Source organism: Leptosomus discolor, chromosome 6, assembly GCF_034619465.1.
Source record: "Leptosomus discolor isolate bLepDis1 chromosome 6, bLepDis1.hap2, whole genome shotgun sequence".
NCBI lineage: Eukaryota > Metazoa > Chordata > Aves > Leptosomiformes > Leptosomidae > Leptosomus > Leptosomus discolor.
In genome coordinates this window covers 63356309-63369214 of record NC_141396.1, presented here as the reverse complement: position 1 = coordinate 63369214, position 12906 = coordinate 63356309, and the positions used below count along the sequence as shown (strand labels likewise).

At 48.2% G+C, this 12906-nt stretch overlaps 1 protein-coding gene across 1 annotated transcript in view; it reads right to left on the bottom strand.

Annotated features, from left to right (window-relative positions):
- Positions 1-6800, bottom strand: part of LOC104342673 (vasoactive intestinal polypeptide receptor) — a 108538-nt gene extending 101738 nt beyond the window's left edge. The window contains exon 1 of the mRNA XM_086467336.1: positions 6744-6800. Within this exon, the coding sequence (XP_086323462.1) occupies positions 6744-6800 (57 nt within the window). The remainder of the gene's footprint in view (positions 1-6743) is intronic.
- Positions 6801-12906: the final 6106 nt, after the last annotated feature.

Here is a 12906-nt window from a genome sequence, read left to right as displayed (position 1 = left end):
ACAAGAATTGTATTTAAATAGATTTTTTTTTTTTCCCTTCCCTCTTAATGAGATGCAATTTCACAGGGATGATGATTAAAAAAATGTGGAGCTCATACTCAGCTCCCCAACTGCCAGGAGTAGGAAGAGTAGGAACATCCCTGAGCCTGCTGCAAAAGCAAGAAGGGGATCATGGGGATGGCTGATCAGCAGAGTTGGGGGCTCCATATTCAGTTCCTTTGGTCTCTTCTAGACTTTAAAATCAAAGCAAATCAGTGAAGCCAAGGCGTGACACCCAGAAGAGTTTATCAGAACCAAGTCTGTGGTCTGGCCCACTAGTGAAACACAAAAACAATCCCGATTTGGTTCTGAATCAGAAAATGATCCAAATTCAGCTCTGACACTTGAATTCAAATGCAAACGACAGAAGTAAAAGTCTCCACCTCCCAGCAGTGCAAACAGTGAAATGGATGGTTAGTGACTGCCCTGGGGGTGAGAAATCTATCTAATGTGACTAATTGAGGAGTTTAAGGCTGTTAACATCCCCTGTTTCAGTTGACTGGAAAAGTGACTCTCTTAATGTGAAGTACATCAGGGTCTCTAAAATTCACATAAGGCTCAGAAGCTAAAATAGGTCTTTAAGTCCTAGAAATACTATATATATAAAAGTTAGTGCTGTAGATAAAATCTGGCACAATAAACTGCCAGTAAAGCAGCACTAATGCGTGTTTTCCAGCCTTAAGCAACTCACAACGCATATCCCTGTGCACAAAAGTGTCCCTAAATTAATTTTATAAACCAACCATCTAAAAATTACTGAACTGAGTTCTGGTGTCACCTACGCTACCTTCATACCAGGGCTGCACTGACTCCAGGGCACCGCACCTGCCCTGCATCCGCACCACTGACCGATGAGTCGGGGAAAGAATATCAGGGGCAAGGACTGTAACAGCAAAGAAATATCGCACCTGCTTCCATCTCTTAACCTTACCTGCTCGCTTCCAGCAGGTCAAGCCGTGTTCACATGGGCTATTTATATTTGTGCAGACTGGCAATTATTAAACATAAGTGCTCTTGCTATTATAGCTCTTTCCTCATTAGGGTTTATGCGTGAAGCTAAGCAGTTTAAAAGTGATCTGTAGCAAAGCTAATAGCCAGTAGATGCTGAAGTTTCAGGACAGAAAATCTTGGTACTTTATTAACAACATCCTTATCAGAAGGAAACTTTGCACTTTAATCCCCATCTCCAGATGCCTTTAGGTTTTCTAAAAGCCCAGCGCTGAAGAAGCCCGGTATTGCCCCACTCCACAAATCAAAGGGCTGGATAATGACACAAGAAGCATACAGTGAACAGTGGCTTTGGGGAGCCCATCTTCTCAAACCTCCCCCAAAGCACTTTCTGAGCACTAATGAATGAACTCTCCCTGCGTTATGGGTCTTGCAGTGTGAAAGGTGAAGCTTGTGCCCGGAGAAATGAGTCATCTCAGAGAAATCCCTGGTGGTCAGGCACGAAGCCAAGCAAGTTGCAGGTTGCTCCCAAAGGGAACGGTGACAAGAAGACTGCTCCGCTGGTGAACAGCCTTCCCCAGCCATGCACAGGACCTCCCTGACATGGTGTTAGCTCTGGATGGAGGCCAGGCTGATGGCTGGCATCACTTCCCTGCCCCTCTCATACCTTGATTCAAAGGGTCTGATTTTTCTTCCACTGCGGTCCTCCAGGATCTCATTTTCAGAGCACAGACCTCTCCTCTCTTGGCTTGGTTCCCACCCCAATGAAGCTGTAAGAGCTTGTGACTTCTGCAAAACATCTAGGAGCGTGGAAGCAGTCAAACTCAAGCACTGTTCAGCACTCATGGAGGGAAACCCTGCCCAGTTGCATTGAGCAGGAGGACAAATCAGTGCCACAGCACAGGCAGGCTTGGCAAGTCTGATGACAGAGTGGGAGCTTCTGACCTGCCTGCCTGTCTGTCTGTCCGTGCTCTCCATCCCACCTGCTTGGCCAGAACTCCAACCCCCTCCCGCTCTGGGGTCTCCAAGCATCTCTGACGCAGTTTGTCTATGTTTTTGGCCCATGACTGAGGATTTTTCTTGGTGGCATTTCCTAGATTTTGGGTCTTGCAAAACATTTTCCTCTTTTTTCCAATACAGAAGAGACAAAGTTGATGAGACCAGAGAATGGAGCTACATTTAATCACACAACCTTCCCCAGGCATTGGAAAAATCACATATCCATTTCCACCGAGCCAGCGTGATGCAGCAGTGATCCTGCTCTCAGCAGTGAAATGACACTGCCTCACTCGTGCTGACTTGGTCTGAGGGCAGGACATGACCTACCATGTTCACAAAACCAAGCAAAATCCTGCTCCTCCACAAAACTCGAGTAACAGTTTTTATTTCACACAGATAATTTGACTCCTTTCCTAAACTTGATCCACAGGTGCCATGCAGTGTGACAAATGTCCTCCAAGTGTGCTCAGGTCTGACTTAAAAAAAAGAAATCATCTTGTCTTGGGTCTCGTTGATCTACACAGTCTCCAACGCCCTTCCTCAGACTGACAACAAAAGGGACACGATGCTGAACAGGGAGATATCCCTCCTGTCCCTCTTCCCTCCCTTCTCCATCCCCAACAAAGATTTGTGTCTACAAGCCAGCCCAAACACCAGGTAGCTTCCCAGTCCTACCAGACTAAGTCAGCATACGATGTGGCAAGTGGAAGATTGATTTTGACAAGATACCAGTCTTTCCAGTTGTTTCTGCTGAAGACCATCTGGTGAAGGGAAAAAGCAACCCTTTATTTTTTTTTATTCCCCCTGAAAAATAATAGAAATTCTGTATGTTTGCCATTTCCAAGGCAGCCTCCCAGTTGGTGCCTCAGTAGAGCTCAAACACCTCTTTCATGACATGGGTCCTATCACTTACTCGTGCCCCAGCTGCCCATTTGCACCTCCCTGCTTTGCATCCACCAACTACCATGACCCCCTCCTTAGACAGCCAAGCGAGAAGACACAAATACCGCTCAGCAAAGTCACGCCGCTATGAAACAATGAAAACAAGAACAAAATGTAACGGCAGCCTCACAAGTCGGGCGCTGGACGGACTCAGCACAAAACACAGCGCATCCTACTTTGCATTTTTATCTGGTGCAGCCCTCTGGCTGTCACAGCGCTGCTGATACTACAACGGGAAGCAGTTTGAACCAGAGTATTTTTAAAGTGCCGTAAAAAAGGGGGGGAAAGGAAACAACAGACACATTCCACACACAAATTCAACAACCCAGACAGCTTTCTCTGTCCATGGTCCCATCTGCCTCCTGACGCTGAATATTTGGCAACTATCCCTCTTCCGAAAAAACACCCTGGTGGACTCAACTCCTTTTATGACACATCACGATCCCCCTCCTGTCTGGTTCTCCAGAGTTTTCCTGCTGGAGACCAACCTCTCAGCTGTGGTGAGGGGGTGATAATTATGGTGTGAATCCCCCTGCTGACATGCTGGTGGGCTGGAGCAACACGCTGCTGGAAACAGCCTTAAATATTCCACACAGGATATTTCCCTCAGATACTGGGTTTGTTGGGTTTTTTTTCTTATTTTGCTCATTTTGCTCTTTTGCCTTGTTATGCCCTAAATAAGAGCTTCTAAACCACATGTACTGCTGAAAATATGTACTCTGAAAACTTTCAACATTATAGAGCAGCAATGAGACACTCCAAGCTACTCAGACACAGGGTTGGGCAACTGGTTCTCCTAGATGGCTTTAAATAAAGTCAGTCATGCATTTATACATGTATACATTTAATAAATCGTACACCCAGTAACACATTGAGGTTTTGTGGCAAGGCCTTTGTTAAACACAAGTTGTCATTGCTAAAGGATCTTTGTGTTGGATGCAGGAATTAGGCAACAGGATTCTAGTGAGTACCTTGCCTCTTTGCCAAAAACATTGATTATTTTGGTTCGAATGAATTTATCCAACTTCTCACTCAATGACAGGATGATAAAGATGTAGATATGCCTGGAGTGGTTGTCCCATGAGCTTAAATTTTACTGATTTTTTTTTTTTTTAAACAGTGATCCTGTTTCCAGCATTTACGCTTGGACCGCTAAAGGATCAGATCCCAGTTTTTTATTCCTTTCCATCATGCGTCTACTTCATGACTGGAGCAGAATAAAACTCTGAAGAAAAGCACAAGTTACACCAGCTGGACAGACTTGGCTAATTCAACACGCTCTCAGTCTGGAGGCATGTGGAATCCACCAACTGCTTTGAATTATCCACATCTCATTTACTAGACACACACTGGAAAAAAAAAAAAAAAAATACTCCAACTTGCAGCTCTCTGGGCCAGATTATCTTACCTACACCCCTGAAGAGGTAAACTAGACTCACTAGAATTCAACAGGGATTTTTCCTGATTTACACCATGCCCTGCTCCGCAACAGCTTTAGCACCTCCCTTCAAAACGTTTAAAGGTGACTGTGGCAGGAGACAGGTTTCTGGCGAGCGTGGTCTGATGAACTACAGCAAATGAGATTTGCCCAATTTCCTTTTTTCCACATTTGTAGATCATGAGAGGCCGAGGTGAAAGTTTATAACAGCAATTAGAAACCACATGGCTGCAACAGTTTTATAGCACTGAACTTCTCAATCAGCCAATCGTTCTTGTTCAGAGTTGTTCCAAGGACATACTAATAAAAATTATCACCATAAATTATAAGAAAAAAAATTTTGCTGAGCCATCGTAGGTCCCAGAGCCAGGCTGTTACAACTGAGAGTTATTTTTGCTTTAAAAATGAGCGACAAATCCCAGATTTAAACTCACAAACAAAACCAACAGGGCTTTTCTCGAGCATTGAGGCACTTCAAGATCAGTCACCTTGCAGATCAGCGCTGATAAGGAGCATGTGAATCTCTTCAACCAACTAGAATGAACCAGGTCTCAGGAACATTAGCACAACAAAGGAATGAGAAAGCACCAAACCAAGGGCAAGGGAGTGAGATAAAGTATGAAACAACAAGTAATAAAAGGGCTGAAAAGGAACCAGTGGAGGATTGCACCTAGGCTGTGCCTTGCCGTTGTCCCAAAGCTTTAGGGGTTTGCCCTTATTGATGGCAATGATCAACCCAAGAGCACCAGCGTAAGGGCCCAATCCTGCCACCACTTGCATGCTGAACTTCAGCAGACTACGTGACTTAACTCTCTGCAGGACCTGGCCCCAGAGGACCTCTTCATGCCAACAGTGTTTAAAGAAATGGGATTTATGCCATGGATTTCAGTGGAAGCAAGAGTTGGAGCAGCTCCAGTAGCTGATGGGAGAGCTGCCCCCTTCTCATTTCCCCAGCTCCAGGCCCAGACAGGAGCTATTTTGGATCTTCCCTAAAGCAAAGTCTGTAGAATTCCAGGAACTAATTGCTTGGTCATTTTTTTAATGTTTTAATCTACTTTCCCAGCCTGTTCTTCCTCAAAGTCAGTCTCTGGTGTTGCAGATGGCAAGGTGGCTCACGGTGACAGCCAAAAAAAATGGAAATCAGTCCATTTGTCTCATTTCTTAAGGGATAAGGGGAGAAGAAAGGGGAGGTGAGTGATGCAGTAACAAATCTGGGTTACCTTCCGCTCTCTGAGGCTCAGCTTGGTGGGTCTGACTGTGCTTGCTACGGACCAAAGCAGCTTCGAGCAAACCACTGTCAACCAGCCGAGCAGAGCAAACACGAGCGACTTGCAACCAAGTACCGGTGGTGCAACCTAGTTCCTGTGGGCAACCTCACCCAACTCAACAGGATGCTGGTGAGGCAACCTCACCTTCCAAAGAGACAAAATAAGTGTGGGAGAAGGTTAGAATTAAGAGAGAAACTCAGCCACAGCCAGCACCCAATCTCCCCCCCCCCCCCCCCCCCCCACTGCAGCCTGCTGAATAAAAATGGTCTTTCTGGGAATCACAGGCTGCAAGGAAACAAGCTGCAAGAACAAAGCTTCAGCGAGATGTGCAGAACCCCGCGTCTGCACTGCCTGCACAGAGAAGGAGCTTTTGCACACACGTGCGTGCGTGTGTGCGCGCACAGACACATCGCCAGGAGAAACAATCCCGTTCGCTAATTATTCTACACCGCGCTACGAACCATCTGCGGCGGTGGAAGAAACAGCCCTGCCCCAATCAGGGACCGGCAAGCATGGAAATTCTAAGCAGAAGGGGACACAGCAGCCAGAAAACACATCCTCTGCTCCCAGCTCCTGCTGTTTCCTCAAACAGCGCATCCACACGAGGTTTCGGAGCGCGGCACTTCGCTGAACTTCTCGTGGGCAGTTGTTCTTCAGCCGCAGGAAGGTCCCATCCGAGAGCCCCCTGCCCTGCCGCTGAATCACCTCGGGGAAATGTCATCCCGTTATCCCCAGCTTTGGTGGGAGCTTTGCAGGAAACGCTCACAACGCCTGCACAGAAGGCAAAGCAAACCGAAAGCCGGGCTGCCAACCTGAATGCCCACGAAACCAAGAGCCGCTCCTGAAACGAACGCCTAAACCCCCCAAGTGAATCCCTCCAGCTCAAGCCATCCTCTCACTCCTGAAGAGCAAGCACACCTTGAAGAAAAAGAAAATTAAGCGACTGCTATTTTCCAGATTATCGGGGGGGGGGGGGGGGGGGTAGGAAGCACAACAAAGCCACACCTGCCTTAAACCAAAGTTGCCCAAACTTTGCCCCGAGGCTAAACCGACAAAGCCCGAGCCTAAGGAGCGGGCACCGGGGGAGGGCTCAGCCCCGCAGCACTCACCGCGGAGAGGAGGCAGCCGAGCAGCGGCACCACGACGCCCAGCACCGCGGACTCCATCCTGCCCTCGCCGCACACAGAGGACAACCCCGCACCGCAACCTCCCGCCGCGGCGGCGGCGGCGGCAGCAGCGGCTGCGGGATCCGCTCCACCGCTCCCCGCCGCCGGCCCGAGCGCATCCAGGCACGGCGGAGCCGACACCGCCGGCCCCCGCGCCCGCTCCGCGCCCGCTTCCCCGCCGGAGCCGCCCGCGCCCCCGCCCCCGGCCGCCTCCCTGCGCGGGGCGGGGCGGGACGGCCCCGCCCCCCGCCCGCCCCCCCCGCCCCAGGTGCCGCGCGGAGGCTGCGCTGCCCGGGGCGCCCCTTCGGGCCTTCTCCTTCCCGCCTTTCTTCGCCTCTTTCACCTGCTTTCTCCCCCCGCTTTTGCCCCTGCTTATTTCCCCCTTTACTCATTTTCTCTTCTTTTGCCGTTTCCTCCTTTATTCTCCTCTCTTTTTCTCCTGTTTTTCCTTCTTTCCTCTTCCTTTCTCCTTTTTTTTCCCCTTCTTCCCCTTTACCTTCCCCTCTTTTTTCCCCTTTTCATTTTTTCTTTTATCTTTTTTTCACTCTTTCCCGTTTTGCTTTATTTCGCTTTCCCTCTTTTTCCTCTCTCCCTCCTTTCTTACACCTTTCTCTCTTGTTTCCCATGTTCCCTTTTCACTATTTCCCCCTTTCCTCCTTTTTTTTTTTTTGTTTACCAGTTTCACTTTCTTTTTCTTTCTCCCCTTCTACCCCCTTTTTTAATTTTTATTTTCATTTACCCCTTTTCCCCCCCTCCTAATTTTTAAGCCTCTTCACCCTTCCTCTCCGTTTTCTGCTTCCCCTTTCCCCCTTTTTTATCCTTTCCCTTTCTCTCTCCCTTCCCTTCCGTTCCCTCCTTTTCGTTTGTTGGTTGTTTTTGGTTTTGTTGTGGTTTTTTTTTTTTTCCTTTTGGTCATTTTTTAAAGCATTGCAAAGGGATGGAGAGAAACCAAGACTGTGGAAATCAGCAAAGCTTGACTTTCCATTTTCACCCTCCAGCTGATGCAGTCACTGATGGATTCCTTCTCGCTCTGGAGCTGGAGGAAGCTCCAGCCCACAGCACCTCTCGCCTCTTTGCTGAGCCTGGGACTCCCCGCTGGGTTCAGCTCTGCGAGACACTGAGGAGAGGGATGGGAAATGGTGGTGTTAGTAGGGGCAGTAGTTAGAGGCACAAGAGATGACCCAGTATTGCCGTGAGCTCTACGAGTGGGTTGAGTTGTGCTGGGAAAGCAGCCCAGCACTGGTGGGAAAGGAGAGAAATGGTTGGTTGGTTGGTTGGGGCATTTGGCTTCCTTTGAAGTAGCTGCTTGGTTAGAAGGGGTTAGGTGGACCAAAGTTTGCAAATCCCAGCCTGATTCAGTGAATCTGTATGTCCTCTCTTGGTCTTTCTCCCCAGAAAAAAAAAGAGAAAAGTTCAAAGGTGCAGGCCAGTGACATGACATTTCTGGATTTATTTAGGAAGAACAGCTCAAGACCAGAGGGACCTTCATTTTTCATGGAATCATAGAATGGTTTGGGTTGGAAGGGATCTTAAAGACCATCTAGTTCCAACCCCCCTGCCATGGGCAGGGACACCTTCCACCAGACCAGGTTGCTCCCAGCCCCATCCAACCTGGCCTTGAGCACTGCCAGGGAGGGGGCAGCCACAGCTGCTCTGGGTGACCTGCTCCAGTGCCTCACCACCCTCACAGGGAAGGATTTCTTCCTAACGTCTCATCTAAATCTTTCAGTTTGAAACTGTTACCCCTCGTCCTGTCACTACACTCCCTGAATTTTTGAATGCAAGTGTGGAAATCCCTCCCCTCTTCAGCAGGATGTGAAGCATTTCATTTAATACTAAGGGCAATGCTCTTTTCAACACAAGAGAAACTGCAGGTATAGGCTTTAGCGTGAAAACCCAGTCAAGACCCATAAATAAAGGTAATAATAAGAAAAATAATATCCTCCTTGCTATTCTTTTCTCCCCAGTCCCGCTAGATGGACAGATTTGTTGTCTTTTAAACCACCTGCCAAGAAGAGAAAACAAAATCCTTGTATTTGGAAGGCCCTCAAGACAGCTCCCTAATTCCAGGCTGATCAATTTACAGACATGGCCCGCTCATTTTTAGGGAATGGGCTTAATGGTTAAAATCCAAATGTTATATCCAGTCTGTAGCTCTTGTTAACAAATCACTAAACCATTCACTTTCTAAAAATAACATGTGAAGGGTGGGAAAAACAGTTTAGTATCTTTTTTTCCCCCTTTACCCTTTATGGAAAGACCTGTGCTTTTGTTGATATCTGAAAGACATTTTCTCCCTTTTATTTTGCATTTGATATGAAAAATCCTAGTCCTATCTCCTGTTTCTCATCGTAGGCCTGATGGTGGCTTATAATTGCCAGTGTAAAAAGAGGGACAAGATGTTAATTACATCAATTAGTTGTACAACGATTTGAACAGGCAACAAAGCTATATAAAGCTCAGTTCAGATCGTCAAATGACAGGGGAATGGCCGATTAGCTGGTCACTGCATCTCGCCGCTAATAATAGCCACTTTGTGTTTGCTTATTTCATTTATTCATGCAGCCTGAACGCTTTCAAGTAGCCTGTTAAAGACAGATTTCCCTCGGGGGCGGGGAGAGGGAAAGGTATTGGCAGATGTTGCTCTTTAGTCTTTTTGCAGAAAGTGGATCTGAGGGTTTCGTGACAGTGATTTTATAGGAGAAGTCTCAACCACTTTTGAATGGTACATTTTGCCCCGTGGACTGCACTGGATGGAGGTCCAGCTAGTCTGATGCGCTGTAGGGCATCAAGTGAACTCCACAGTACCGGGAGCAGCCTTTGTGTTTGATTTAAACCCACCTCCTGCTCGCTTCATCCCATGCCCCCAAATCTTACGCTGCCAGTGACAGCGAACACACATCCACTTCTCCATGTGGCTTAAGATTTTGTACCAGTGCCTCTTCTGCAGGCTGAAAAACCCCCATGTTCTCTGGCCTGGTGCCTGGGCCACACCTTTGGCATCCTTCTTGCTGTCTTCTGTACCCGTTCTTGTCCCTGTGCATCCTCTCTGAGACAAGTAAAGGAGTCAGAAGAAAACTCAAAGCGTTGGTGCGCTGTGGGTTTATGGAGTGGCATAGCGTGGTGGGTTGGTGTCTGGTGGGGTTTTGGAGCGGTTTTGGTAGCGGGGGAAGGGGCTACAGAGGCGGCTGCTGTAAGGGGCTTCGAGAAGCTCCCCCGGCTCCAGTTTCGGACCCACCTCTGGGCAAGGCCAGGCCAATGGCACCTCTGCGAATAACTACTGAAGAGGGAAAGAAAAAGCGGTCGATTTCGGTTTCTGTGTTTGTTTTGTGTGTGTTGGTGAGCGAAGGGGGATGGCAGAGAGACAGCCCTGCGGACACCCCGGTCAGTGGGGAAGGAGAGGGGGAGCTGTGCCGGAGCAGGGGTTCCCCTGCGGCCCGCGGGGGGGGGGGGGGGGGGTGGCGGCTGAGCCCCTGCAGCCCCCGGAGCCCAGCGGTGGCCCAGAGGTCGCCCTGCAGCCCGCGGAGGGCCCCGGGCCGGAGGGGCAGGGACCGGGCCCGGAGCAGCCGCGACTCCGGCCGCGCTGGAGCCGCCGGTCGGTGGGAGGGCGGCAGCGCCGGGAGGGCCCCGCGCTGGGGCGGGTTGGGGAGCTGCGGCCCCGCGGGAGGGACTCGCGTTGGGGCAGTTCATGGAGGAGGAATGTCTGCCGGGAGAGGGACCCCGCGGTGGGGCAGGGGAGGGCTGCGAGGGCCCCTCTCCCTGAGGGGGAAGGAGCAGGGAGACCCCTTGTGCCGGCCGGGCTGTGACCCCCATTCCCTGCCCCTGCGCTGCTGGGGGGGGAAGAGGGAGCAGAGCTGAGCGCGGGAAGGCCGGAGGGGTGGGAGGAGGTGTGTTGTATTTAGGCCCTGGTTGTATCTTTGGTTATTCTTGATGGTGGTGGTTGTTTTGTATTAAATGTGTGTTGTTGTCCCCAAGTGGAGCCTGTCTTTTGCCCGTGACCACAACCGGTGAGTGAGCCCTCCCTGTCCTTTGTCTCCATCCTCAAGCCCTTTAGTTGCATTTTCTCCTCCCCGTCCCTCAGGGCATGGGGTAGGGGTGAGCGAGAGGCTGCGTGGTGCTTTTGGAGCCCGCTGGGGATGCTCAAACCACAACACATAGTGACGGTCAGGTTCTAAACCTTGCCTTGGGTGGGTGGGGACAGGAGCATTCCTAGGTGTTTAGCTGATGTATTGTAATACCAGGATGTATTTCCCCCAGAGGATGGTTCTGTTTTGAGGCGCTCTCTGTGTAAATCAGTTAGGTGTATTGTAGGAGATTTTGCTCATTTCCTTCACTTTCCATTAAACTACGCTAAAGTCCATCTTCCATTTTGCTGTGCTGCCAGGAGGTGGGTACTTGCCCCGCTGTTTCTATTCAACATATCTCTACAAAAGGTTTTACTAGGCTTCAGGACTGTGATGTGAGGTTGGGAGGGTAGTAGCTGCTTGGCGTTGAACAGGCTAATAGATTAATGTAGCAGACTAGAAGGCATTTTTTTCTCATCTCAGTCATGAACAATACAAGAAAGTCTTGATCTAATTCCTTGTCAGAATCAGCAGCAGCACAGTTACTTCAGTGATCGCTGTCTTGGGCTAGTGCATCTTCTCTGCGGCTGCCTTACCTCACTACCATTATTTAACCACCTTCCTTAAAGGTAATTAACATCTGAGCTGAGGCATCCATGATAAAATGGCTTGTCTTTCTGGATATTGATTGGGAAAATATACAAACTTAAGAAATTTTGGTGCAGAGTAATAGTAGAGGTAAATAAAAGCAACTGTGTTGTTTCCTGTCTGTGTTTTTTTCCTCACTGCCCCAGCAATCAGAAATACAAAGACTATTAACAGCAGTGTCTAGAAGGACAATATTTGAGAGCTGATTCATGCGGCGGTTTCCTGAAGGCTGGATTGGATTTGCTGTTCTGTGCCCTTGGGGTTATGTTCCCCGTTTAGCTTTCTCTCCAAACCCAACACAGTGCATCTGTTCTGCTTTCCACTTTGTGACTTTATTTAAATAGAGCAATAGCATCACATTCCATAAACAAACTGTGAAATATATTCCTATGTGTTATTTGCATTGGGATTAGGGGCAAGAAAACATTCACTGTGTTGTTTTGCAAACACAACAATTACATCCACCTACAGGACTTCATTGTTTGCAAAATAGAGCATAAACAATTGGTGGTTTCCTGTGTTGTAAGTCTCCTTATTTATCAACCACTAGAGGAAGACTTTCAGGTTTGGTGGCTCTAAGGTGTTTTTTTTTATTCCAGCTCTTCCCCTGCACTTCTTTTTGTAGGTTTCCCCTGATTTATTATGAATGCATTGGACAAGGCCTTGAGCTGGTTTAACCAGCTTCATTCCACTGCTATACAGAGAGATCTCTCAATTTACTCCAAATGTTTATGCAGTGCAGTCTCCTACTCCAATATTGTAATGAATATATGAATTTAGCAGCCTTAATTTTCAAAATTAAGTTCTGTTGATCTGTGCACCCACCTCTGCCAAGAAGTACAGATGTCCACAGATACGAGTGCCTGATCCGATCCAGTAGGAGATTTTGTCTGTAAACCTGCTGGGACACTTAGCCAAAGTTACTTTCCAAGTCTTTAATTGCAGCAAGCAAGATCTTAATACCTTTCTTACAGCAAAATCCAGTTCACAGAGAAACAGCAGTAATGGAGAATGTGAAATATTTCACTCCAATTTATTAAAGAAATTTGGCAAGTGACTTCTTTAAATTAAGCAGTTTCACGAGAAGATGTTGGGCACTAAATGATGCTTCAGTAGAAAAAAAAGGAGGATATCATAAGGTAATGGCTGTTAGTTGAACACAGGAAAATTTGAAAGAGGAATGAGACCTGTAACGCCCTCAAATTAATGGAGGTGATTAATAATCCTGGCAAATTCCGCTCAGTTTAGTGTTCTCCATCTCTCTGTGTTTTTGCATAATGACTGGATGCCTTTCAAGGAAGATGGGCTCAGGATAGGGCAGCTGACGGAAATATGGTGACCTGAAAGGGGCATGAGCGTCTAAGCTTAGCGAATGGATGCAGTTTATTTAATTG